Below are 26,313 nucleotides of genomic sequence, written 5' to 3'. Positions count from 1 at the left end.
ATGGTGGCTCACAACCATCTGCAATGAGATCTGGCACCCTCTTCTGCACACATAATAAATACATAAATCTTTAAAAAGAAGAAAGTGATATGGACTGAAAGCAAGCAAAGAAACAAAGCGAAGAGACCCAAACCTCAGGGTGGTTAGAACATGGACCTGGGTTCAAATTCTATCATGCATCTTTGCATCTGTGTGGCCCAGGGAGGCTTCTTTCCTTTCCCAGACTTGGGCTCCATAGTTGTGGATTATAGATAGTGACTCCAGCTTTTCCATTCACTCAGCATTGTTACTCTGGGTGCAAGGCATTGATGTAGATACTGTGGGGGTGGAGTGACAGATGGGTCCTTATTCTCATAGAATTTGCTTTCTGGTAGCAGAAACAGATGGTAAGAAAGAAAATAACAGAATGTGGTAAGTGCCACACAGAAGGAAGACAGAGAAGGTAATGCTGGTGCCTGGGGAATTCCCTTCCGCCATACCCCCAGGAACTGTGTAGAGACTTGTTTTAAGTGAGGAGTGGGCTGGGGACTGAAACTAGGGCCTCACACATTTGAAGCCAGCTATATTCCAAGCCTGAGACAGGATGCTGCTTGTGTAGCTCATACTGGCCTGTAACTCACTATGTAGGGTAGGCTGGCCTTGAAGTTGTGGCAATTCTCCTGCCTCAGCTTTGCAAGTGCCTGAATTACAGGTGTGCCTCATCATGCCCAGGCAAGAACATTTCTGTTATTCTGGAGCTCTCCTTCTACTGCTCTTTCCCTGTCAACCCCACCTCCACCTCAAGAAGCTGCTTCTGAACTTATTGTGAGTTTTGTCATTTGGTGGTGTAGACCTTGTAATTCCAGCTGCTCCATTAATAGGATAAAAATTCAAGTCCTACTGGGATCACAGAATAGGGGCACAATTTAGATCTGGTTTCAATGGGAAAAAAAAAATGAAAAGAAAGCTGGAGATGTATCTTGAAAGGTGGAATGACCCTGGGTTCCATCCTTAGTACCACTAATGTCACCAGAAAAAAGAGGAGTGTGCAGTACTTCTTCTTTAATTCAGCAGTGTTTTTGAGATTCACACATGTGGCTGCATTCATCGATAGTCACTTTCTTTTGGAGGGGGCAAATTGCTCCGCTTGTGTAGCTAGGATGACCTTGAACCCCTGCCCCGGTTGCTTTCATCTACTGAGCGCTGTACTGCAGGCTGTGTGCCACCTCTCCCAGTTCTGTGCCCCTGCGCTTTAAGGAGGAGGTGCCACAGATACTTTCCATTGCCAGAGTTCAGTTCTGGTATTGGTTTTGGCCCCTTGCTCTTTGCCAGCTCTGTAAACTCAGGCAAGGGTCTGCTGCAAGATCAGCAAGCTCACAACCTCTAAACCTTCTCTTTCGAACCAGAGAACTTTTTAAAATGTAGAATCTTAGCAATCTAAGAAAAATAGTTTATTTCTGTAATCCCAACACTCAGGACATTGAGACTTGAGGCAGAAAGGATTTATTTAATCTTACAGTTTATAATGTATCCTCCAGGGAATTCAGGGCAGGAACTGATGAAGAAGCCATGGAAGAATGTTGCTTACTAGATTGCTCCCCATGGCTTGCTCAGCCTGGTCTAACAAGTGAGTTTCAGGACGGTCAGGGCTATTACACAGAAAAATCCTGTCTCAAAAACCAAAACCAAAACCAAAACAACAAAAAGAAACTGCCCTAGAAGTTTGCCTGCTGGCTAATTTTGTTCAATCGAGTTTCTTCTTCCTAGATAACTCTAGTATGTGTCAAATTGACAAAACAAAAACAAAAACCAAATAAACAAAAAACAAAGAAACAAACAAAAACAAAACTAACCAGGACAAGTGCTGTGAATTCTAGTCTAGCCTGGACTACAGAATGATACTCTCAGAGACCTTGACCATCTTGACCATTTTAAGTCATAGTTCAGTAACATTAAGAAACTTATATAGGGAGCTGGGTTCAGTTCCCAGCACTCATGTCAGGCTGCTCACAACCACCTATGACTCCAGTTCCAGGGGATCTGACTGTTTCTTCTGGGCTCTCTGGATAGCTGTCATTGTCAATCCAACAAACAAAACTTTTCAGCTTGCAAAACTGAGAATGAGCAGATTAAAGTCTGGGGATTATTAAGTACTCTTTCCTTTCTTCTAACTCCTGGCAACGGGCTAGCTACTTATTAATTAATTAAAATGTATGGTTTTTCCAGACAGAGTTTTTCTGTGTAGCTGTGGCTATCTTATAAGCCACTCTGTATACCAGTTTGGCCTTGAACTCAGAGATCCACTTGCCACTGCCTCCTAAGTGCTGGGATTAAAGGTGTGCCACCACTGCCCTGCTTATTTTTAATTTTTTATATTATTGGTATGTGTGTATGAGGGAGAGAGGGTTGGGGAGAGGGGTGAGTGTGAGCCCATGGTTTGTGGAGGTCAGAGGACAAGTTGTGGTATCCACTTTTTCCCACCATGTGGGATCCTGGGATTGACTCACTGTCAGGCTTTCACAGCAATCACTTACCTGCTTAGCCATCTTGCCATCCTGTTCTTTTTATGAATGGTTTTCATTTGTTCTTTGATATTTCACACATGTGTATACTGTATTTTGATCATATTCACTCACTACTGTATTTATATCTCTACAAATTTGGCTCTTCATAGAAGTGAAGTCTTAAAGTGCTTGCCTTTTGTGACTGGCTGATTTCACTTAGCAAACTGTCCTTGTTTCATATTGTAGCAGGTGTCAGGTTTTCTTTTCCTTTCAACGTCAAGTCACACAGGCTCTCATGTATATGCACACACAGACATGCATGCATATACATATGCATTCACATACACATACACAGGCATGCACACAGGCACATGTACACAGGCACATACACACACATATAGAGGCACATATATGCATTTCAAAGAACATACAATTGCTTACACATGCCAGGTTGAATTTACCTGTTCACGCACTGCTTTTGACTTTTGGCTATTGTACTAAATAAATAAGGCAGCTAGACTGTGGGTGAACAAATATCTGTTTTGATTTCCTATAATAGTTTTATTTTTCCATGATTACTAAAGCTTGAACCCAAGGCCTCATGCATCTAGGCAAGCACCTTACTGCTTCAATTTTTAAAAATATATGCTCATAAGTGTGAGTCTGATCATAAGTGGATCATGTGGAAATTACATTTCTGAGGTACTGTTCTATTGTTGGCCACAGCAGCCACTCCTGACAGTTCCCACCTGGAGTGTTTTCTGCATCACTTCTAGCACTGCCCTTTTTTCTTGTTTCTCCCTTGTAGCTTGCTAATGGCGGTGAGAGGTACCTCAGTAGTTTGTGTTTGGATTTCCTAATCATTAATGATACTGAGCATGTTTTCATGCTTTTTTTAAGACTTAATTTTTAATTTTATGTATGTGTATATGTGTCTGTGCAAATATATGCTATATGTGTGCAGGTGCCCAAGAAGGCCAGAAAGACAGCATCAGATCCCCTAGAACTAGAGTTACAGACAACTGGTGAGTTACCTCCTGGGAAGTACTGAGCCCAAGTCCTCTGCAGGAGCAGCAAGTGCTTATAACTGCTGAGCCACCTCTCCAGTCCCTTAAGTTGGCACTCTTGCCTCAGCCTCCTGAGTATTGGCATGAGTCACTATGCCTGGCTCCTTCCTCTAACTCCTCCTCCTCCTTTTTTTTTGGGGGGGGCAGCTCTGGGTTGATCCTTAGGCCTCACCTCACACGTGCAGTAATTACTCTGTCACTGAGCTTCCCCTTCTTTTAATTTAAAGAAAATATTTTTTTATTTTATGTATATGGGTGTTTTGCTAGCATGTCTGTGCACCATGTGTATGCAGTGCCCATGAGTCCAGAAGAGAGTTTTGGATTCCCATGAACTGGAGTTACAGACATTTGTGAGCTTCCCTGTGTGTTCTGGGAATTGAACCTGGGTCCTTTAGAAGAGTAGTCAGCACTCTTAACTTCTGAGCTGTCTCTCCAACTCCTGACTTTTATGTTTTTGGTTTTTCGAGACAGGGTTTTTCTGTGTAGCTTTGCGCCTTTCCTGGAACTCGTTTTGTAGCCCAGGCTGGCCTCGAACTCACAGAGATCCTCCTGACTCTGCCTCCTGAGTGCTGGGATTAAAGGCGTGCGCCACCAACACCCAGCGACTTTTATTTTTTTAATGTTTATTTACTCATTGTGTGTATATGTGTAGGTTCGAGTGTACCACGGTGTGCTTAGGGAGGTCTGAGAACAAGTTTGTGAAATCAATTATCTCCTTCTGTTGAGTGGGTTCCAAGGATCAATCTAAGATCTTGTGGTCTGGTAGCAAGTGCCTCCACCCACTAAGCCTTGAGTCATCTCATTGGCCTACTTTGCCTTTTAAATAGTATGTCTCTGTCAAATTTCAGAGATCAGAGGTAGGAAATACAATGCCCCTCGATCCCCACTCCCAACTCCACGAACAGGATCTGTGCTTCTGCATGGTGGACAGAGTTCCCAGCCTCAGCTTGGCTCTAAGCAATGTGAATGCAGGAGGAAAGATAGAAATGCAGGTATTTCTCCCAGTGCGGTGGCACATATATGTTAGATTCATGGTTTTTCTCCAGTTTTCCTATACTTGGTCTGAGCCAGAGGGCTGAGAAGGGATTTTTACTATTTATTTCCCATCAGTGTGCTTTTTCCGAGTTTTCTACCAATGTGAGTCAGTCTAGCAATTTCAGCATGACTGTCTTTCTCCTCTTTTCCTCATATGGCCTCCAGATATCACAAATACTTACACATTAACACTGAGCAAATTGCAGTCTCCTGCCCCTCTGTGTGTCTGTCTTTTGTGGCATGGCCACTTCTATCCAGCTCAGTTCCCTAGAGTTGCTCCAGTGTCTTCAGCTCACTGTAAAAAAGTCATTGCAGACACTGTATGCCCAGGATCCTCTTATGTAGATAAAACCACCTTTTGTCTCAGGCTTCTGGAGATCATTTTCTTCTTTCTTGGCTATGTCCTGCCTGCATAGACTTGCTCTTGGGGAGATGACGTCACCTGGACAGCTGGCTCCTCCTTGGTGCCCAGGTTTCTGGCTGCTGTGGTAATTGGCTTGGCAGAGGCTCCCTGAAAGGTTGTCCTTCAGCTGTTATTCAGTTAAGGATACTAGGCTATCCCTGCTAAGAGTTCTCTTAGGCAGCAGCTGTCACACCTAATTACCAAGAGCTATGGAAGAGGTGTTTCCAAGGGGACCACTTATCTCTGAGAGCAGTAGCCCGGCAATAACATTTGGAAGGGGAGATGAAGGCCAAAGTGGAGGGCTTGGTTGCTGTAGCTCAAAGCACATGTCAGAAATGTTTTCTTGACAGCCAAGGACAATGGAGCTCACTGGTTTGTTTATTTTTATTTCTGGTGCTGGGGTTGGAACTCAGGGCTTTGTACATTCTAGGCAAAAACTGAGTCACTGACCTACACCCCAAGCTTTCAATGACTCTTAAAGGACTTGTTTCCCCTTCTCAGGGTAGACAATACATCACACACAGTATCAACACTATACCCTCAGATTTAATTTTCCTGGGCATGCACAGGTGCCAGAAGTGTTCCCTATACCTGAGCCAAGAAAAAGAATCCTCACAAATAAGCATAACTCAAGGGAATCCCATGCATCATGGGGTGTTCTTAACCACATTAGGGATATTGAAACTTTCTACTGTAAACTGTAATGTTCACAGTAAAGATGTGGGCTCTGGGGATGGTTTCCCTTCAAACTTCAGTCCAATAATCACTCACAGTTATGTGAGCCATGTACACAATTTGATTATTTTAGAAGCTCAGGGTGGCCTATAACTCACTATGTAGTCCAGACTGGCCCCAAAGTCGTTGCGGTAGTGACCGCGCTACCACCACCCGATCACCATGTCCGAGCGAGGGGCTGTGGATGGAAAAACAGACAAGAGACAGTGGGCCGTTCATGCCAGCTGGATGCCGAATGCCATTTATTGAAGGAGGGAGGAAACCTTAAATACAGGCTTACAGCACAATGGAAGACCCCTGGAGGGCAGAAATTCGCAACTGATCTTCTACATTCTTGCATCTAAGCGGTTTACACCAAATGCTGGATACACAAACAAGGAACTTCCCTTAAGCATTCAGGAGGGTGGAGATGGCAGGGAATCAGCATAGGGAGGACATCTGGTCAAGGTTGGCAAGCAGGGCGGCAGTTACCCAACTTGGGAGTTCCAGGGCCCTACAAGTCATGACAGTCCTCTTGCCTCAGATTCCCAAATATTGAGGTTATGAGAATGAACCACGTTACTTCATGTATCAGTTTCTTAGAGCTGTCTAACACGATCACAAAATTGGTAGCTTAAAATTGCAGCTTCTGTGTTGGCTCTGGGAAGCTGAAGGCCGGAGTGGCCTTAGCAAGGCTGACTCTTCTAGAGGCCCTCCCCTCCCTAGTTCTAAAGACCCCCTCCTCCTAAAGACCTTTTTTATTCCCTTTCCCCAGCGTTTCCTCCTCCTTCCTCCTCTCAATGGCATCCCTTGACAGTCCTTGATGACTTTTGTTTAGTTTACTGCTTCAGCCTTTGCCTTTGTCTTCATCTGGCCTTCTTCCCTGCTTGGGTCTTTGTTTCCAAATCTTTGAGCTTTGGGGGTGTGGTGTGGTGGAGGGGTGGGGCACTGTTCAACCCACATTATCACATGAAAAACTGGTGTGGCTGGGGTGTGGCCCAGTTGTACAGGGCTTGTCTGATATGTCAATCACTTGAGTTGATACCCAGCAAAAGGAGGGGGAGATATGTGTGCAGTTATGTATGTATAATATGATATCAATCTATACAGATGTCTCTCTATAGAGACATATAAATTTAAGTGTGTGTGTGTGTGTGTGTGTGTGTGTGTGTGAGAGAGAGAGAGAGAGAGAGAGAGAGAGAGAGAGAGAGAGAGAGAGAAAGAGAAACTAGAACTTTAATGATTAAATTGCCGGGCATTGGTGGTGGCATGCCTTTAATCCCAGCACTCGGGAGGCAGAGCCAGGCGGATCTCTGTGAGTTGGAGGCCAGCCTGGTCTACAAAGCAAGTTCTAGGAAAGGCGAAAAGCTACACAGAGAAACCCTGTCTCGAACCCCCCACCCCCCCAAAAAAATTCATTAAGTTAAATTATTTTTTTTCTGATTGGTATTCTACAAGTTATTATCATAATATATAGTGAATATAAAATAATTAAAAATTATTATTATTATTTTTTAGACCTGTGCCACCAACCACCTGGCCAGTAGTAGTATTTTTTTTTAATTTTTTATTTTAAAGTTTATTTATTTATTATGTACACAGAAGAGGGTGCCAGATCTCATTACAGATGGTTGTGAGCCTGGGAATTGAACTCAGGATCTCTGGAAGAATAGTCGGTGCTCTTAACCTCTGAGCCATCTCTCCAACCCCAAAGGCAGGGATTTTTTTTTTTTTTCCCCTTCAAGACAGGGTTTCTTTGTGTAGTTTTGTGCCTTTCCTAGAACTCACCTTGTTTGTTTGCTTGTTTTCTTGAGACAGGGTCTCAATATATAACCCAGGCTGGCCTGGAACTCACAGAGATCCGCCTGCCTCTGCCTCTCGAGTGCTGGAATTAAAGGTGTGCGCTGCCACCTCCGCCCTCCCTCCCCAAATTATTTTAAATGATATGCTATTTATCTGTGTATGTGTGAGAGTGTATACATGCCATAGTGCATGTGTATGACAACCTTTGAGAATCTCTCCTTCCACCTTGTGGGTCCCATAGATTGTTTCAGGTTGTCAGGCTTGGTGGCAAGGGCCTTTGCCAATTAGTCATCTTGCTGGCCCAGTGATTTTTGTCTGTTTTGTTTTAGGGACTTAGTCTTGCCCAGTAGTCTAGACTGGCCTTGTCTAGACTCACCATCATCCTTCCTCAGTCTCCTGAGTGCCAGGATTATAGGAAAGTGCTGGGATTATATGTATGAGCTATTATACTCAATTTAAAGATTAAAAATTATATTTGTCTTTTAATTAGCATGTATGTGTATGTATATATGTGTGTGCACATGTACTACATCTCTGTGAAGGCTGGATGACAACCTGTGCAAGTTCATTCTCTTCTACTCTGTGGGTTCTGAGGATCAGACCCAGGTCATCAGGCTTGGTAGCAAGTACTTTACCCACTGGGCCATCCTGCTTGCCCCATACATTTTAATATGGTTTGTGGTAACATATCTCAACTTGGATTGCTGTGTGGACTGCTAGGGAATTAAACCCAGTGTCTCAAGCATGCTACCTAGTGCTATAACAGAGTCCTAGCTCCTTTACTTTTCTCTTTTTTTAGCTTTTAGTTTTGTTTTGTTTTGAGACCTAGACTGTTTATGTAGCCTTGGCTGTCCTGGAACTCAATATGTTGACCAGGCTGTCTTTGAACTCACAGAGATCCACCTGCTTCTGCCTCCATAGTTGAGATTAAAGGCACCCACTACCATTCCCAGCCTTGTTTGTTTGCTTGTTTTCTTGAGACAGGGTCTCAATATATAACCCAGGTTGGCCTTGAACTCATGACCGTCCAGTCTCAATCATCTCAAAGTGCTCAAATTGTAGGTGACCACCATGCATGCTTTTTTCTTTTTTGTTCCAGGGATTGAACGGAGGGCCTCAAACATGAGCCACATCCCCAGAAGGTTTTCACTTTGCCCTGAAGCACTGTCCCTGGGGCTTGCCCTTCTTGCCTTGCACTGTGGGGTGCCATGGGGCCACAATCCATTGGGCTGTCATTGTTCTGCTTTATGCCTTCTCCTTCTTGTCTTCTTTCACTTTTGGAGTTTTCTATTTATAGAAAAAAGAACCAACAAAACAACAAACTACTCATTCAGTACAAAAGAAACCAAAACTGACTTTGTAAAACCTACTGGAGTCCTGAGATTTGATGGGAAAATAAAATTAGCCAGTTTTGCTAGGAAAGCCATATATACTGAATCCTGGACATGTTTAAGTGACAGAATTCATTGTGTGGTGGAATAGAGTCAGCATTCTATTACAGTGGCTTAAATAAGTATGGTTAATATTTTGATAAATAGGAGAAATGTAAGACTTGATTATTATAAATCCCCCTGCTTTGAGGTTTGTGACTTGAGGTTTATAAGCCCCGGTGAGCAGGGCTGTTATTTTATGTCATGTAGAGGCAGGCAGGGTATAAGCTTGTCTTTCTTGGCAGATTGCCCTAAGTCCATTGCAGTAATAAAGTTATGATCTCTGGCCCGAAAGTCTGCAGGGTCTTGCCCAATATTAAAAGGTAGTTATTTGTTCACTTGAATTTCAAATAGGAAGAAAATATTTTTTGGGGGTTTGATTTTTAATTTTAATTATTTATTTTTATGTATATGGGTGTTTTGCCTGCCTGCATACCTATTGCTGAGGAGGCCAAAAGAGAATGTCAGATTCCCTGAGAATGGAGTTACAGAAGATTGTAAGCCACCATGGGGGTGCTGGAAATTGAACCCAAGACCCCTGGAAGAGAGCAACCAGTGCTCTTAATTGCTGAGCTCTCTCTCCAGCCTTTTAAACTTTTTTATTTGTATTTATTATTTTTAATTTTATGCACATGGGTGTTTATCATGTGTCAGGTGGGCTTTTATAAACAACCCCACAGGGATTGTATTTTGTATTCTTGAATTCTCTTTCCTCACCTAGTACAGGGGATTGAATTTAGTGTCTCCCATATACTTACTCACCTAGCCACATCTCCCCTTTTAAAATGTTTTTGTTATGAGAGGGAGCCTCACTAAGTTATCCAGGCTGGCCTTGAACCCACAGTGCAGCTCTGTGGTGAGCTTCAATTTACAACCCTTTTGCTCTGTCTGCCTCCTCAGAAGCCGGTAATTCAGGCACGTGTAATCGAGTCAGCAGGGTCCTTCAATTCTTCTTTGTTGTTATTGGCTAAATCTTGGTGTGTGTGTTCTGTGTATGTTTGTTTACAGTGATACAAGGAAGGCCAAAAGGCTCTATCACTTTCTGCCTTTATTCTCTTGAGACAATGTTTCTCTGAACCTGGAGTCTGCTGGTGACTCAAAAGATCCAGCTATCCTTTTTTCTCCACCTCAACACCTGGCCTTTTACATGGGTGCTGGGATTTGAACTCAGGTCCTCATGTTTGCACCACAATGGTTGCTAATTATATTTGTGTGTGTTTTGAGACAATGTCTCTGTGTAGCCCTAGAGCTGGCTATGTAGATGAGGCTGGCTTCAAACTCAGATCTACCTACCTCTTTCTCTCAAGTGCTAGGATTAAAGAAAGCCATGTGCCACCATGTCCATCTTTGAATCATTAAATTTGCTGCTTGACAAAGATGTAGCTTCCTGTTCTTGAACTTCAACAGAATGACAACTACTGATTATGATTTTGTTCTAGTCCATCCAGAGTGTCCACCAGTCTGCTCCCTTCATGGAGCAGCCTTCCAAAGGAGATGTAGGCTATGGTCACTAGTGTCTCAGAAGCAAAAGGGTTAAGCTTGTAGAAAGTTAAAGTTGTGTGTCTGGGGTCTCTATACAGTGGGAAAGCACTGCCTAACACGGGCAGGATCTTATCACCCTCTGCACTACAAAGAATTTTTAGAAAACATGGGTATGGCTACCATGGTGAATGAAACTCTTCAGTGGTGTGATGCCTTGGAGTTCAGACTTCTGGTTCCTACTCAGCTGAACCCTAACCAAAGTAAACCTGCCATCTTTGTGATAACTCAAAGTGAATTCAATGTTCTTTCTTTATTTGCATGTTTCTTTCTTTTTTTTTTCATTTTCAAAGAAGGGTTTTTCTGTGTAGCCCTGTTTGTCCTAGAACTTGTTCTATAGATCAGGCTGGCCTCCTCTGCCCACTTCTCTGTCCTGAGTGGTGATTAAAGGATTAAAGGTGTGTGTCCCACCCCCAGCTCCAATGCTCTTTATTTTTAAAGATGTCTCATGCATGCCATCTTTCATTGGTGCCCCTTGCATATTATTAAAGAAGGCTTTAATTCTCTGTTGTATTTTTGTTTTTCGAGCCAGGGTTTCTCTATAGCTTTGCGCCTTTCCTGGAACTCACTCTGTAGACCAGGCTGGCCTCAAATCACAGAGATCCGCCTTCCTCTGCCTCCCAAGTGCTGGCCGCCCGGCTCTAATTCTCTGTTGTATTAATGGGGGTATGATCTCTTTGAACTGGAAATAAAGAAAAAGGAAATAAGGTGATTCTTCATGGACATTAATAACAGAGACGACATAGGTTCCTTCCAAGCCTCGGCGACTGTTATCTAAGGAGGGAAAGTGTGGATGCTGGACTGGCTGGCCACAAGAGAAAGCAGGAAGGGTGAAGGGCACCTGCCATTCCAAACCCTGGAGTTCCTGTTTGAGAGAGAGGGTTGATCACAGTCAAGGTCGAGGGTATGGCTACTCATGCAGCCTCACAGGGTTCTTCACCACCTTCCCTCACGCCTGCTTCTCTGCCTTCCTGGCTACACTGCAGCCCCACCCAGTAGCCACGCACCCCCTTTGGCCTTGCAGTCCTCCTCACACGCTCCTCGTCTGCTTTCAGCCAGCTCACCTGGAGTTGCCTTCTTACGTCTCTCTGCACAGCACTGATGCTTTGAAATACAGTTTGCTCATTTTGTGTTGCCTGGCGGCATGCTGCACCAAAAAAGGCTCTTTGTTTCCTGTCATATAGCAAAAGTACTTCAATTTTCTATCTCAATTTGGCTTTTTCCTCCCTCTTGGAATTGTGGCAACCATGATACCCAATTGAGCAGAAGCAAGAAGCTTGTTCTTAGCCAAGGATGGAAGTGTAAGGTCAACCTAAGAGTCACCCTATCGGGGTTGGGGATTTATCTCAGTGGTAGAGTGCTTGCTAGGACCGGGGTTTGGTCCTCAGCTCTGAAAAAAAAAAAAAAAAAAAAATCACCCTATTGGTTCTCATAGAGACACGGTAAGAGAAGGGACTTATGAAGGGGAGGAATGTTCATGTACTCTTCTGGGAGTGTGCAGAGGTTTTCTAGGGGGATCTAAACTCTGCCTCTAGCCAGGTGGTGGTGGCACACATCTTTAATCCCAGCACCTGGGAGGCAGAAGCAGATGAATCTGAGTTTGAGGCCAGCCTGGTCTATAGAGCAAGTTCCAGGATGGCCAGGGCTATATAGAGAAACCTTGTCTCAACAAACCAAACCAGCCAAACAAAAACTCTGCCTCTTTTATCTCTGTTTTTGGGCCTTTCTAGTTATTGCTGTGACAACTGTTAATTGTCATGGGACTAGGGAATGTCAGTTTCAATGGTGTTTTAATGGAGTTGGAGACTGTCTTGTAGTTACCCCACCTGCCCTATTATATCCGGTAGTTTTGACTAGTCCTGAACAGGGGATTCTGGCCTTCAAGTATCCTGTCCTCAGAGACAAACAAGTGCAGCCTGGGTGCTGCGTGGAGGCCAAGGTTCAAGGTCGATTGACCTTCCTCAATCTCTCTCCATCTTATTGTTATTTAAAAAAATATGTGGGGTGTGAGTGTGTGTGTGTGTGTGTGTGTGTGTGTGTGTGTGTGTGTGTGTGTGTGTATGTACATGAGTGCAGGTTCTGATAGAGTCCGGATGAGGATGTCAGATCTTCTGGAGCTGTCCACCTTATCTTTTGAGATAGTCTTTCATTGAAGCTGGAGCCTACTGCTTTGGCTAATAGACATTTTGAGAGCACTAGTGTCTTAGTCAGGGTTTCTATTTGTAGTGGTGAAACACCATGACCGAAAAGCAAGTTGAAGAGAGAAGGGTTTATTCAACTTATACTTCAGCATTGCTGTTCATCACTTAAGGAAGTCAGGGCAGGACCTCAAGCAGGGCAGGATCCTGGAGGCAGGAGCTGCTTACTGGTTTGCTTCCCTTGGCTTGCTCAGCCCACCTTCTTATAGAACCCAGGGATGGCACCAATCATCATGGGCTGGGCCCTCCCCCATTGATCACTAATTGAGAAAATGCCTTACGGCTGGATCTTGTAGAGGCACTTCCTCAGTTGAGGCTCTTTTCTCCCTGATGACTCTAGCTTGTGTCAGGTTGACACTTGAAACTAACCAGTACTAGTAAACACTTTTGGGGAAGGAATGGGGGTTTCCAGGAGTAACAGGACACTAGCTGAAGGCCTCCAGCCACACACAGTATGGCAAGCCTAGTAGTATAAATGATGAATCCTTCATGTTTATTCTGTTTCAGAGCCCAGATCAAGTGGCACAGATTCTAAATAAGTCAGCTTCATTCTTTCCTACAGTGCTAAAGAGGTGTGAGTCTTCAGGGAAACTTGAGATTCATACCAAGTATTGTAAGCTCTTTCTTGTCCTATCACTGTCTGAGAGTGTGGCTTGTTTTATGAAGCTAGTACAGCAGACCCATCCCTGAATAATCTGCTGAGCTGCAGGTACCAGGAGAAGCAAAAATTAACCCTCCCCCAAAGCACTCCCTTTGCTTTTCCTGGTTTTGTTTCTCCTGCTTACATCGATAGAAATTTACATGGCATAGGTTGAGTCCCTGTCGGATAACTGGTATGCGTGGCTCTCTTGTAAAACTGCCCATTGCTGCCCATTACAGAGCTGTTTCTCTCTTTATTCCCTTTTGTAGGCAGAGGAGTCTTGTAAATGCAATGGCTGGAAGAACCCCAATCCCTCTCCCACTCCACCAAGAGCAGACCTCCAGCAAATAATTGTCAGTCTGACGGAATCCTGCCGGAGCTGTAGCCATGCCCTCGGTAAGTCCCCAGATCAGCTTCCTGAGTGCTGGGACTAAAGGAGTGCTCTGCTACATTCAGCAACAGTTATTTATTTTGTGTATATCTATATACCATGTTTGTGCAGGAGCCTGTGGAGGACAGAAGAGGCTATCAGATCCTTTGGAACTGGAGTTACAGATGGTTGTGAGCTGCCATGTGGGTGTTGGGAATTGAACCTAGGTCCTCTGTGAGAAAGCCAGTGCTCTTAACTGCTGAGTCTTACTCCAGTCTATTAACACTAGTCTTAGGATAAATTTCGTCCACCTGTCTTTGGTGCTGAGGAAGAAACCAGGACTTTGCACATTCTTTGACACTCAACTCAGCCCTAGATGAATTTGTTTTCCTTTTCTTACACACACACACACACACACACACACACACACACACACACACACACACACACACACCCCTAGCTTGCCTTTCAGGTCTCACTGTATAGCCAACTTGGTCCATGATGTTGTGCTTTACTTCTCAAGTGCCAGGATCACAGGTATATGCAAATTCTGTTTCTGATCAAGTTCAGTGGGAAACTGGTTGTTCTTAGATAACAGCATTTTGGTTGGAAAGGCCCCATGTATTACACTTGTCTGCCATGCCAACTAAGTCTGGTTTACTGTCCAGTATGGCATTGGGCAAAGTGGGATCATCAAGTCCTCTCTTACCTTTTCTACCCATGGCATTTTTGGCATTGTCTTTCTCTCAGAGTTTGCTGTTGATTCAAATGGTACAGCCCCACCTCTTAGGCCAGCCCTCTGTTAAGATGAGTCTGATGTTTTGTTTTGTTCTCTGCTAGAGGGTATCTCAGTAGATATTTCAATACTTGCAAAGCAAAAGAGTAGACAATGATGTGATCTTCCCTGGAAGTGGCTGTACTGGAACACTCCTCAAAAAAAAAAAAAAAAAAAAAAAAAATCGGAACCTGTATCTCATAGAAGAAATCAACACATTAATAAGTGCATCATTGTGTAGAGTGAATTGGTGTCAAAAATAACCTAAGCTGTGATTAAAAGAAAAATACTTTCATTACAAAAACATCTTGTTTGAAGCTGTAGGCTGTGGTATTATTTTAAAGCAGTGCAAAGGAAAGATTCCAAAAGTTCCAGAGATGTCTTAGATTATAATATAACTTTATTTATAACCCATCTGTGGATTAATAGACTGGGTACCCTTTGAATTAAATCACCTAGGAAACATAATGCACTTACTAGTGGAGTTCAAGAAATCTTTGCCTGGGCTGAGCTGTACCTATATTGAGTGGGAAATCCTGTTATCCCAAATCAATTACCATTAAAAAAAAAACAAAACTTTTTTTTTCTTCTCTAGCTGGGAATTGTCCGGTTTTAAACATGTGAATTAGTGTGAATGACAAAACCTAGCTACCTTTGTCTCCTTCCATGTTTCTGAGCAAGCTTTGGCAGCAGATGCCCTTATTTCTCAATACATAGTGAAGAATGGAAAAATATGTATGCAGTTATTTTATTTTGTGCTAGAAATGTAGCTGAGAACATTGTGTCAGTTAGCTAAGTACTATGTCACTGAGCTATTCTTCAGCAGAATGTGTACATGTGTGCGTGCATGTATATGTCTATCTGTATAGCTCCATGTCCTTTATACTTGTAAATTAACGCCTGAAATTAACCTATGCATAAATTAAGATGTACCTTGAAATTAAGTTAAAAGTATTTTGTAAAATATTTACTTATTTAGATATATTTTATTTTCTCTGACAATTTCATACATGTACACATATTTTGATCATAATTAATCTCAGCTCTCCCTCCGACTCCTTCCAGCTCCTCAAATACATCTCCTTTCTACTTCCATGTCCTCTCCTTTTTCCTCGTAACCTACTGAGTTCGATTAGTGCTGCCTGTAGGGATGTTGAAAATTTTCTGTTTTTCTAGCCATATTTATATTTAAAGAACTAGGTGCTGGACAAGATGACTTGGTGGTTAAAGTACTTTTGATGACCTGAGTTCAATTCTTGGATCTCATGTGGTAGAAGGGGAGAATCACCTTTCCAGAAATTGTCTTCCACATGTGTGGTGCATCATGGCACATATGCATGCACATGCATGCCCACACTAAGTAATAAAAAAAAAGTCTCATGAAGAAAAGGGAAACAATTGTTGCTTGTGTGGAACCCTGCCTGTATTAGTCCAACCCTGAGTTCCACTCTCAGAGAATCTCATGGAAAATAGTCCTTCCCAAAGGCAGAGATAGATATCAAGAACTCCATGGCCTTCCTGAGTACATCCCTATTTAATTAGTTTTGAAAATAGAACACTGTAGAACAGTGGTTCTCAACCTTCCTAATGCTGCACCCCTTTAATGTAGTCCCTCATCTTGTGGTGACCCCAACCATAAAATTACTTCCAGTGCTACTTCATAACTGTTATTTTGCTACTTTTATGAATTACAATGTAAATATCTGATATCCAGGATATCTGATATGTGACCCCTGTGAAAGGTCATGACCCACAGGTTGAGAACCACTGTTGCGAAGGAAAGAATAAACTTCTTGATTTATTCCATTTTGTCAGAGATAGGGTACCTTCATTTCCAAATGCCATGTGCTGGGCATCCACCATTACTCCCTGTTCCTACACAGCTTTCTTAAATGGAAATGTCTGCACTATTTTCAAGAACTCTTGGGATTCTTGCTGGAATGCTACCGTATTCATTTATCGGGTCTAGAAAACTGTTTCTGAGATTACATTGTCCTCCCCATGTAATGATCATTAACATTTGTTTATTTTGTTTTATCTAACTCCTACCACCCCTCCTCAATCTTTTAATCCCCTCACCCCCACCTTCAGGGTATTTTTAAGCAAGTTCTCTGGGCATTAATCTTATTTTAGTCATACAGATTATTTCTCTCTCTCCTTCTCTCTCTCTGTGTGGTGCTGGGAGTTGAACCTAGGTCCTTACATATCTTAGACAAGCATTCTGTCACTGAGGTATTTCCCAAACCATTTTTTTAAAAAAAAATCTGTCTATCTATCTATCTATCTATCTATCTATCTATCTATCTATCTATCTATCTATCTATAAGACAGAGTCACCATGGAAATATATCAGCATGTGCTGTATTGTTGCTAAGAAAATTGTAAACTAGGGAATTATGTTAGGAATCATGTAAGCTTGAATGCTTACTTACCTCGTGAGCTATGTTCTGTTTTCACATGAACACTTCTGAGCAGTTGAAGACAAACAACACAGAGTCAGTTCATGATGTTCTTGAACTATATACAAATCATGCCAGCTTATTCCCTCTACTGACTAGGCCTTATGTAAAATTTACCTCTCACATATATGTTCTTTTGACCCTGAGGTTTTGGCTTATGTTGCTGTCATCCCAGGCATCTATGGACTGTCATTATGGAGACTCTTCTGTATCTTTGGACATAGGACAATCTGCTCAGATAAGAAAAATGTTCAACTGAGAGTTAGGAAATAAGCATACTGCAGTCTAGGGAAATGGCTCAGTGGATAAGTGCATTTGTCGTGAAAGCAGGAGGACCTGAGTTCAAACCTGCAGGTCCTACTTAAAAGCTAGGCAGGCCCAACTGTGCCTGTAACCCCACTGTCAGTGGGCAGACATAGGAGATTACAGGAACTCACTAGCCAGATTCACTGAGAGATCTTTTCCCTGGAGAAAGGCCGAATATGTACTTTTAAAAGGAAGTAAGGTAGTGTTGGGGGTGGTGCACACCTTGATCCCAGAACTCATTCAGGCCGAGAAGTAGATCTTTGTGAGTTTGAGACCAACCTGGTCTACATAGTCAATTCCAGGCTATCATGAGAATCTGTCCTGACAAAAATAAACACAAACATTAATTGATTATTGGCAGCTGTACATTTATACAGAAGGCAGTTTTTAAGACCAGGAAGCAAGAGATACACCATGTGACCTAATACAGCTGGAATTTCTGTTGTTTTGGAATTTATTGTTCTGAACATTGTCAGCTGTTGAGGATCAGACTCCACTAGTGATGTGCTGTCAGTTTTGTGTGTGTGTGTGTGTGTGTGTGTGTGTGTGTGTGTGTGTGTTTGTTTTTGTATTTTCGAGACAGGGTTTCCCTGTATAGCTTTGTGCCTTTCCTGGAACTCACTTGGTAGCCCAGGCTGGACTCAAACTCACAGAGATCCGCCTGGCTCTGCCTCCCGAGAACTGGAATTAAAGGCGTGCGCCACCACCGCCTGGCCCTTGTGGTTTTTTTTTTTTTTTTCCATTTTTTTATTTTCGAGACAGGGTTTCTCTGTGTAGCTTTGCACCTTTCCTGGAACTTGCTTTGGAGACCATGCTGGCCTCGAACTCACATAGATCCACCTGGCTCTTCCTCCCGAGTGCTGGGAATAAAGGCGTGCACCACCACTGCCCGACTTTTTTTTTTTTTTTTTAAAGATTTACTTTTTTATTTTTTCTTTTGCTGGAGCTGAGGACCGAACCCAGGGCCTTGTGCTTGCTAGGCAAGCGCTCTACCACTGAGCTAAATCCCCAACCCCCCAGTTTTTTGTAATACATTTATTTTAATTTTATGTGTATGAATGTTTTGCCTGCAGGTATGAATGTGCATGGTGTCCTCAGAGGCCAGAAAAAGAGTTGGATCTCCTGAAACTAGATTTACAGTCAGTTGTGAGCAGCCATGGGGATGCTGGGAACTGAACCAGGGTCCTCTGGGAGAACAGCACATGATCATAACTCCTGAGCCATATCTCCAGCCATGAGTTTTTAGTTTTGTGTGTGTGTGTGTGTGTGTGTGTGTGTGTGTGTGTGTGTGTGTTTGTGTGTGTGTGTGTACACATGGTTGTGAAGTGTGAAGGTCAGAGATCAACCTCAGTATTCTTCCTCAGGAACACTATTGTCTACTTTTGTTTTGTTTTGCTTTTGGAGACAGTCACAGTATGTAGTCCCAGCCGGCCCAAAACTCTCTATGTAGACCAGGCTGGCCTCTAACTTACAGAGCTCTGCCTGCCTTTGCCTCCAGAGTACTGGGATTGGAGGTGTGCACCACTAACACTTTGCTTTTCTTTTTGAGACAGGGTCTCTGGCTGACCTGGGATACCCAGGAATCTGAGGTCTCTATCTCCCCAGTTCTGAGATTATTATTATTTTTTTTAAAGATTTATTTATTATGTGTACAGTGTGTCTACATATATGCCTGCATGCCAGAAGAGGGCACAAGATTGAGTTGTGATAGATGGTTGTGAGCCACCATGTGGTTGCTGGGAATTGAACTCAGGACTATCTGGGAGAGCAACCAGTGCTTTTAACCTCTGAGCCATCTCTCCAGCTTTTTTTTTTTTTTTTTTTTTGGCTTTTCAAGACAGCATTTCCCTGTGTAGCTTTGGAGCCTGTCCTGGAACTCACCCTGTAGCCCAGGCTGGCCTCGAACTCACAGAGATCTGCCTGCCTCTGCTGCCTCTGCCTCCCGAGTGCTGGGATTAAAGGCGTGTGCCACCACTGCCTGGCCCAGTTCTGAGATTATAAACCTGTGCCACCACACTCTGAAGAGGAGTGGTCATCAGTTTGTGTTGACGTTTTCAGTGCCAATGAACATTCTTTGTTATTGTATATTATATTCATCTTGTTATCAATCTGCTTTCTAAGGAAAGTAGAGGTAGCTTCTAAAATCTTGTTTTGTATTCACAATTCTCTTGCTTCAGCTCCTACTACTGAAATGAGAGACACTAGGTGGGGGAAGGGGGTACCTTTTATTTTTTAAAAACAAAACATCATAAGTCTTGTTTTATTTTTTTGAGGTTGGGTCTCATGTAACCCTGGCTGCCCTTGAACTTCTGGTTTTCCTGCCTGTTAGTTATTTTGGCGCTCTTACTCCACGAGAAAACGTCCCGAACACAACAAGACCACAGAAGAGCTGTTTATTAATATAGGACAGGAAGAGACAGACGTGACAGGCCTGTGGGAAACACACACGTGGTCAAGAGAAAAGGAAGAGAGGAGAAGAAGAGAAGAAGAGACTGGTGCAAAATGGCGCCGGCTTTTTAAAGAGTGGGCCGTGTGCGCTTTACGCAGCCATGCAAAGCCACGGAGTCCTAGTCATGGGAGATGTTCTGACCTGGAAATGGCTGTTTTTGAACCGGAAATAACTAGGCGGTCCATCTGGCAAGCCCAACCCTGTGGGCATGTTGTGACTTCCTATCACTGCCTCCTCCCAAGTTCAGGGATTAAAATGTACACAGTTACACCCAGCCACCTTTGAGTTTCAGCTGTACTGGAAGTGAATCCAGCCGGCATGCAAGTTGTAGGAGCTCAGGGTCACAGGTTGGATCAGGCAGCTTGGCTTTCTATCCTCCTCCACAACACTTTTTCCTGAAGGCTGCTTCGTGCCCTCCGTCCACAGCTTCAGATCTGGTTGTCTGTACCCTATGCCTTTGTTTTGTTTTCTGCCAGGGAATTCTTATCCTCCCAAGTCTAACAATCCTAAAAAATAAAGGTATTCTTAGAGGTCTGCTGGATGCTTCCCTGTGTAATAATTGTAAATACATACCTGTTGTTTTACTGAACTGTGATTAAGGGCTGACCTTTGCTTGCAGTTCAGAATATATTTAATTTCTTGGGTAAAATTGGTTTTATTCCTTCTCTGATAAATAGTTATTAAATTCAATAATGTTTTAAAGAGGGGTGGCACGAGCGGGTGAGAGGGCTAGCTAGCTGAATTGAGTGGTGTTGACCTACATATGTGGTTTCATAGCTTAGACTCTGTAGGTACAGTGTTTAAAACTAGGCCCTGTGTGCCTAACAGTACTTGAAATGTGGCTCACTGAGAGAGTTTTAGGTATAAAATGCATACTTGTGTTGAAGATGGACTATAGCAAATGGATATAAAATAGATGTAATTGTGTTACTTTTCTATTGCTGTGACAAAACACCATGACCAAAGCGACTTAAAAGAAAATGTTTAATCGGGCTTACAGTTTCAGAGGGTTACAGTCCATGATAGTAGAGTAAAGGTATGGTGGCAGGGACTGCTGGGAGCTCACATCTGGATTTGAAAGGAGGAGGCAGAGTTTTTTGAAACCTCACCCCCCCCCCCAACCCATGACACATCTTCTCTAACAAGTGACACCAGCTAATCTTCCCCAAGCCATTCTACCAACTGGGGACCAAGTCAAACATATGAGCTCATCGGTGTCATTCTCATCCAGACACCATGGTAACTTTCAAATATGAAGTACATGACAGCAGTAACCATTCGATATACATTAAGTTAAATATATGATTAGAATAGACTTTGTCTACCTTTACCTCTTTAATGTTTTGGGGGGGCATCACATCAGAGTCAGGGCTTGACCATGCTTTATACATGCCCCATACGGACACATCCACAGCAGTTCTTTTTTATTTCAAATATTTACTTATTTATTGTGTTTGTGTTTGTACGTTTGTGTGTATATGTAAGAAGATAGGAGAATGTTCTGAGTAGGTGCTCACCTTCGCTTACTGAGAGGTGGTCTCTCTTTTTTCTGTTATTTGCTGTAGCTGCTTGTGTGAAGCTGGCATTTTAACCTGTGGAGCTATCTCCATGGTACTTCTTTGTTCTTCCTGTGCCTTCATGTTTGATTGTTGGTTTGTTGTTTCTTTCTTTCTTTTTTGTTATTTTGTTTTATTTTAAAGCAGGGTCTTCTATAGCTTAGGTTGGCCTGAACCCGCTGTGCCCCACCAGTGACTATCACCAATACCACTTCTCTTTACCATTTCCAGTGCAGTTATGGTGACATTTAAGTCTGAATGTTGGTTCCTCTCATGGGCTCTGACTCTTAGACTTCCTTTTTTCCATTTCAAATCTGTGATTATGAAAGAAAAACAATTTTTAAATGATCAACCTTTTGTCCATTAGTCTGTTAACAGTTTCATTGTAGGCATTAATTTTACCTCTTCTAAAGAGAAAAACCGATTTTAAGCAGTGTGGTGGCACATGCCTTTAATCCCAATACTCAGGAGGCAGAGGCAGGTAAGTCTCCATGAATTCAAGTCCAGCTGGGCCTACTTATTAAATTCTGAGCAAGAGTTACATGATGACACCCTTAAAAACTACAAGAAGAAATCCAAAAAAACTAAAAACCCAAAACTAACTACAGCAAACTGGTTTGTGCTGCTTCCAAATCATACAGACTCTTTTGTTTGCTTCCAGGCCAGCCTTGAGAAGTACAGGTAAGTGCAGTCAGTGGAACGTAGCAAGGGTCACAACACACAGTGACCATGAACTGTTTGTTGGTCTCCTGCTAGGTGGCAGCTGCACCTCAATTCTCAGCAGTCGGCACACAGTAGGTTCTTTGGGGCTCTCTGGTCTTTGTGATGTGACATAGCATGGAGAGGTGCCAAGGTGCACTGTCCTGGAGAGATGTCACAAGATGCCCAGCTCCCCTGACCCTTGAGGTCACCTCACCTTCTGCACAGAGTGTGACTGCCAGGAACCATCTTTCTTAGGAGTTAAGATGTGGCCAGTCTTGATTAATTATTTTTATTCAAATTTGCAGGTACAGTCTCACTGTATATCATAGGCTGGCCTTGAACTCATGATTCTCCTGTGTCAGCCTCCTGTATTCCTGGACAATTTAGGATAATTATATCTATATTCTGTAACAGGCCTTTGGAAGACTATTTGAGTTACAGCAAGGCCCAATAGATTTGACAAGGCATTTTCTTATAAATTATTGATAAGGGAGGCCCCAGCCCATCTGTGGGCTGCTAGTCCTGGGTTCTTCAAGGAAGCAGACTGAGCAGGCCATGGGGAGCAAGCCAGTAAATAGCACTCCTCCATGGCCTCTGCATCAGCTCCTGCCTCCAGGTTCCAGCCCTGCTTGAGTTGCTGTCCTGACTTCCTTTAGTGGATTCATAAACTAAAATAAACCCTTTCTTCCCCTAGTTGCTTTGCTCATGTTTCATCACAGCAATAATAACCCTAATTAGGACAATATCTTTATGTAATTGCTACTGAGTTTCACAATTACAATAAGTTTAACATTAATATGTGTGTCTAATTTTCTCAGCTAACCCAAAAATGTCCTTCATAACATACTTTCCTCTCCTTTAAACATTCAATCTAGAACTGCACAAATAGTTGTCCTGTCTTTTTAGTATTCTTTAATTTGAAACAATTTCTTAGCTCTTTAAAAAAGTGATACTGACATTTCACAGAGGCATGTTTTAAAGTATGTTTGAAAACATACTTATTGAAGTGCTAGGGTGGTGGCTCAGGCTAGCACTGGGGAGACGGGCAGGAGGACCTTTGAGAATTTGAGATTAGCCAGGTTTATACAGCAAGTTCCACACTAACCAAGGCTACACAGAGAGAGACCTTTCTTCAGAAATAACCAAGTGTTTTGGGGAGATTCCTTTCCATTGACTCTTAGTTCTTTTAGGACATACTGTTGAAAGACCTAAAAGAGATGCCAGGCTACAGTTGATAGTCTAAACAATAATTTAAAACTTCTTTCCACTTTTTCCTTCCTTCCTTCCTTCCTTCCTTCCTTCCTTCCTTCCTTCCTTCCTTCCTTCCTTCCTTCTCTCCCTCCCTCCTTCCTCCCTCCATCCCCCCTTTCTTAATTTCTTTCTTCCTTTCTTTTTAATTTCTTCTTTTTAATTTCTTTCTTTCTTTCTTTTTTAATTTCTTCCTTTCTTCCTTTCTTAATTTCTTCCTTCCTTCCTTCCTTCCTTCCTTCCTTCCTTCCTTCCTTCCTTTCTGACAGGGTTTCTCTATGTAACAGCCCTCGCTGTCCTGGGACTCACTTTGATTAAAGGCATGGTGATGCCTTGCTTTAAATTTCTTTTTTAAAAAATTATTCATTTATTTTATCACATCATTTTTTCCCCTTCATATGTGTGTATATGCACTGCATGCATGGAGTGCCCATGGAGACCAGAAGATGTCAGAATAGCACCCTACCCACTCCGGATTGGAATAACAAACAGTTATGAGCTGCCATGTTGGTTCTAGGAACTGAACCTAGGTCAGCTAGAAGAGTAGCCAGGGTTCTTAACCACAAAGCCGACTCTCCAGCCTCCAAATTTAAAAATTCTGTACCACTAAATCTATTCAGCCAAACACAGGCCCTCACAAATCCTGTAAGACACCGCATACCATATGACAGATGAACCACTAGTACCTCACTTCTTTTAAGGCAGTAGGAAAAGACCAGCATCCTCAAAAGACAGGCAGAGGAAATGGCAGTCCTAGAGAGAACAGTATCTTGTGGAAAGTAGTGGACTAAGACATCTACAGAACACCACAGCCATTTCTGTTCTACAGCTTGATCTGCTATGGGAATAAGCCCAGATAAGGGCCATGGTTAGGGGACAGGAGATTTTCCCACACCAATGCTACACTGTACTGGTGAAAACTTCTTGAGGGGTCAGGAAGCACCTACCAAAGCTTAAAAAAGCAAAGCATGTCCCAGCCAGGCTTGGCAGGAGCTGGGACTTGGCAGGATTGTAAAGTTGAAGCCAGCCAAGACAGTGAAGTACACAGTGAGACATTACCAATTGAGGGAAAAACCCAGGTGCGTGCTTGCAATTTCTGCACTTGGGATGCAGAGGCAGGCGAATTGCCACAAGTCTGAGGCCAGTAGCCCAGCCTGTTCTACATAGCAAGTTCCAGGAGAGCCAGGGCCACATAGTAAGACTCTGTCTCAGGACAATAAACCAAACAACACCCTGGAAAAGGAACTGATCAAATTTCTATTATTTCTAAGACTATATATAGTTTGCATCAAAGCTGGATATGGCAGCACACACCTTTAATCCCAGCATTTGAGAGTCAGAGGCAGGCAGATCTCCTTGAGTTAGGCCAGCCTAGTCTACATTGGTGACATACTGTCTCAAAAGAAAAAAAAAATAGTTTGGTGTGGTGGCATAGGACTTTTATTCCAGCACTCAGGAGACAGAGGCAAGTGGATCTCTAAATTTAAGCCCAGCCTGGTCTACAGAACTACTCCCAGGACAGCCAGGGAAACCCTGTCTCAAAAAATACAATAAAATAAGATTTAAAAATTACAAAGTACATTTTGAAAATGTTATTTTATATTTAACTACAGTATGTGGCCATATCACTTTTGACAGTATGCTCAGAATTAGACTTCATGTGAGGAGAACATTTGTCAGATCATGTTTGTCTTAGATTGTGCAGGATCTGCCTTGAAGTCAGGAAACCTTTAGGGGCCATGCCTCATTTTGGAGATAACTAGGCTAAAAATGTTTGTGTCAGTTAATTGCAGAAATAATACATTTTATTAGTATTATTCTTTGGCCCCTCAGGCTGGCCTTTTGCTTTCATTCCATTGCCTGAGTTTGTGGGTGTGTGACTCTCAGCTTTTGCTCTCACCAAATTCCCATCACCAGCTAGCTTCTTTGAGTGTCAGTCTGTTGGGAACCCCTAGCCTTCCTATCCCCAATACATAAGGGTACCACCAGCAAGGCAAATTGGACTCTAAGATAGCATGACATGTCATCCTGAAATGACAGCTGGCCTGTCTCTGTCCTTGCCTTCCTCCTTATCAACCACTGGATTCAATCATTCTTTGTCACCTTCCAGAGCCACTGTATTTCTTTAAATTCCAGTCTACCGTGTTTGTTCCCAGGGTAGTCTGAACATGGCCATAAACAACCATATCCTTAAAGATACCAAGATCACTTGTCTCCTTACTGTGACATCTTTCCAGGTGGCTAAGGAGAGGAAGGGCTTATTTTGGTTTTCAAGTGTTCAAACTTGTCAACGGGGAGGGGTGGGGACTTCACATTTAAACCACACTTCTCATTCTTTGGGGCTGTTTGCTAGAATTGGACATACTAAGCTTATCTCTGGACTCCAGGCATTCAGTCATTCCCCCACTCACGCCAGCACCTAACTACAAGGCAGAACTGTTCACCGATAAGCAACTTGTGCTATGTCTCAAAGAACCAGTCATCACTAAGAGAAGCCCTTAATCTTAAAAAAACAAAAAAATTAGTTTTATTTATTCTTATTTTATGGGTATGGATGTTTTGCCTTCTTATGTGTGCCTGGTGCTTGTGGAGGCCAGAAGAGGGCATTGGATCCTCTGGAACTAGAGTTAGGTTGTGAACCTCCATGTGGGTGCTGAGAATTGAACTAAGATCCTGGAAGATCCATCTTGTTTGTGTAGCTGCTAGGGATTGAATTCAGAGCCTCAAGCATGCTAGGCAAGTGCTGCAGTAAACCACACCAGCCCTAAGAAGGTATGCTTTTTAAGACATGGTTCCTGGGGCTGGGGACATTGTTAAGAGCACTTTCTGTTCTAGTAGAGGACCTAAGGTCCAACTCCCAGCTCATGAATGTTTATTAATGCTAGTGCCAGGGTGTCTGACCTTCTCTTCTGGACCCCTTAGGTAATAGGCAGGCATATGGTCCACATACATACATGCAGACAAGCATACATAGAAAAGAATAACTAATTTTTTTTTTTTTTTTTTTTAAGAGAAAAAGGAAGCTGAGTGGTGGTAGTGCATGCCTTTAATCCCAGTGTTCTGCAGGCAGAGGCAGACAGATTTCCTAGTTCAATGCAAGCCTGGTCTACTAAGTTCCAGGATAGCCAGGGCTACA

At 42.9% G+C, this 26,313-nt stretch overlaps 1 protein-coding gene across 3 annotated transcripts in view; it reads left to right on the top strand.

Moving 5' to 3' along the window:
* Kat2b (lysine acetyltransferase 2B) overlaps positions 1-26,313 on the top strand; it is a 110,973-nt gene that overhangs the window by 21,841 nt on the left and 62,819 nt on the right. For all 3 annotated transcript variants that reach the window (XM_036167719.1, XM_036167718.1, XM_036167720.1), the window contains exon 2: positions 13,582-13,708. In XM_036167719.1, coding sequence (XP_036023612.1) covers positions 13,582-13,708 — 127 coding nt within the window. The remainder of the gene's footprint in view (positions 1-13,581; positions 13,709-26,313) is intronic.

The sequence above is a fragment of the Onychomys torridus genome, chromosome 18 (assembly GCF_903995425.1).
Source record: "Onychomys torridus chromosome 18, mOncTor1.1, whole genome shotgun sequence".
In the NCBI taxonomy this organism is placed as follows: Eukaryota; Metazoa; Chordata; class Mammalia; order Rodentia; family Cricetidae; genus Onychomys; species Onychomys torridus.
This window is presented reverse-complemented; position numbering and strand designations above follow the sequence as displayed.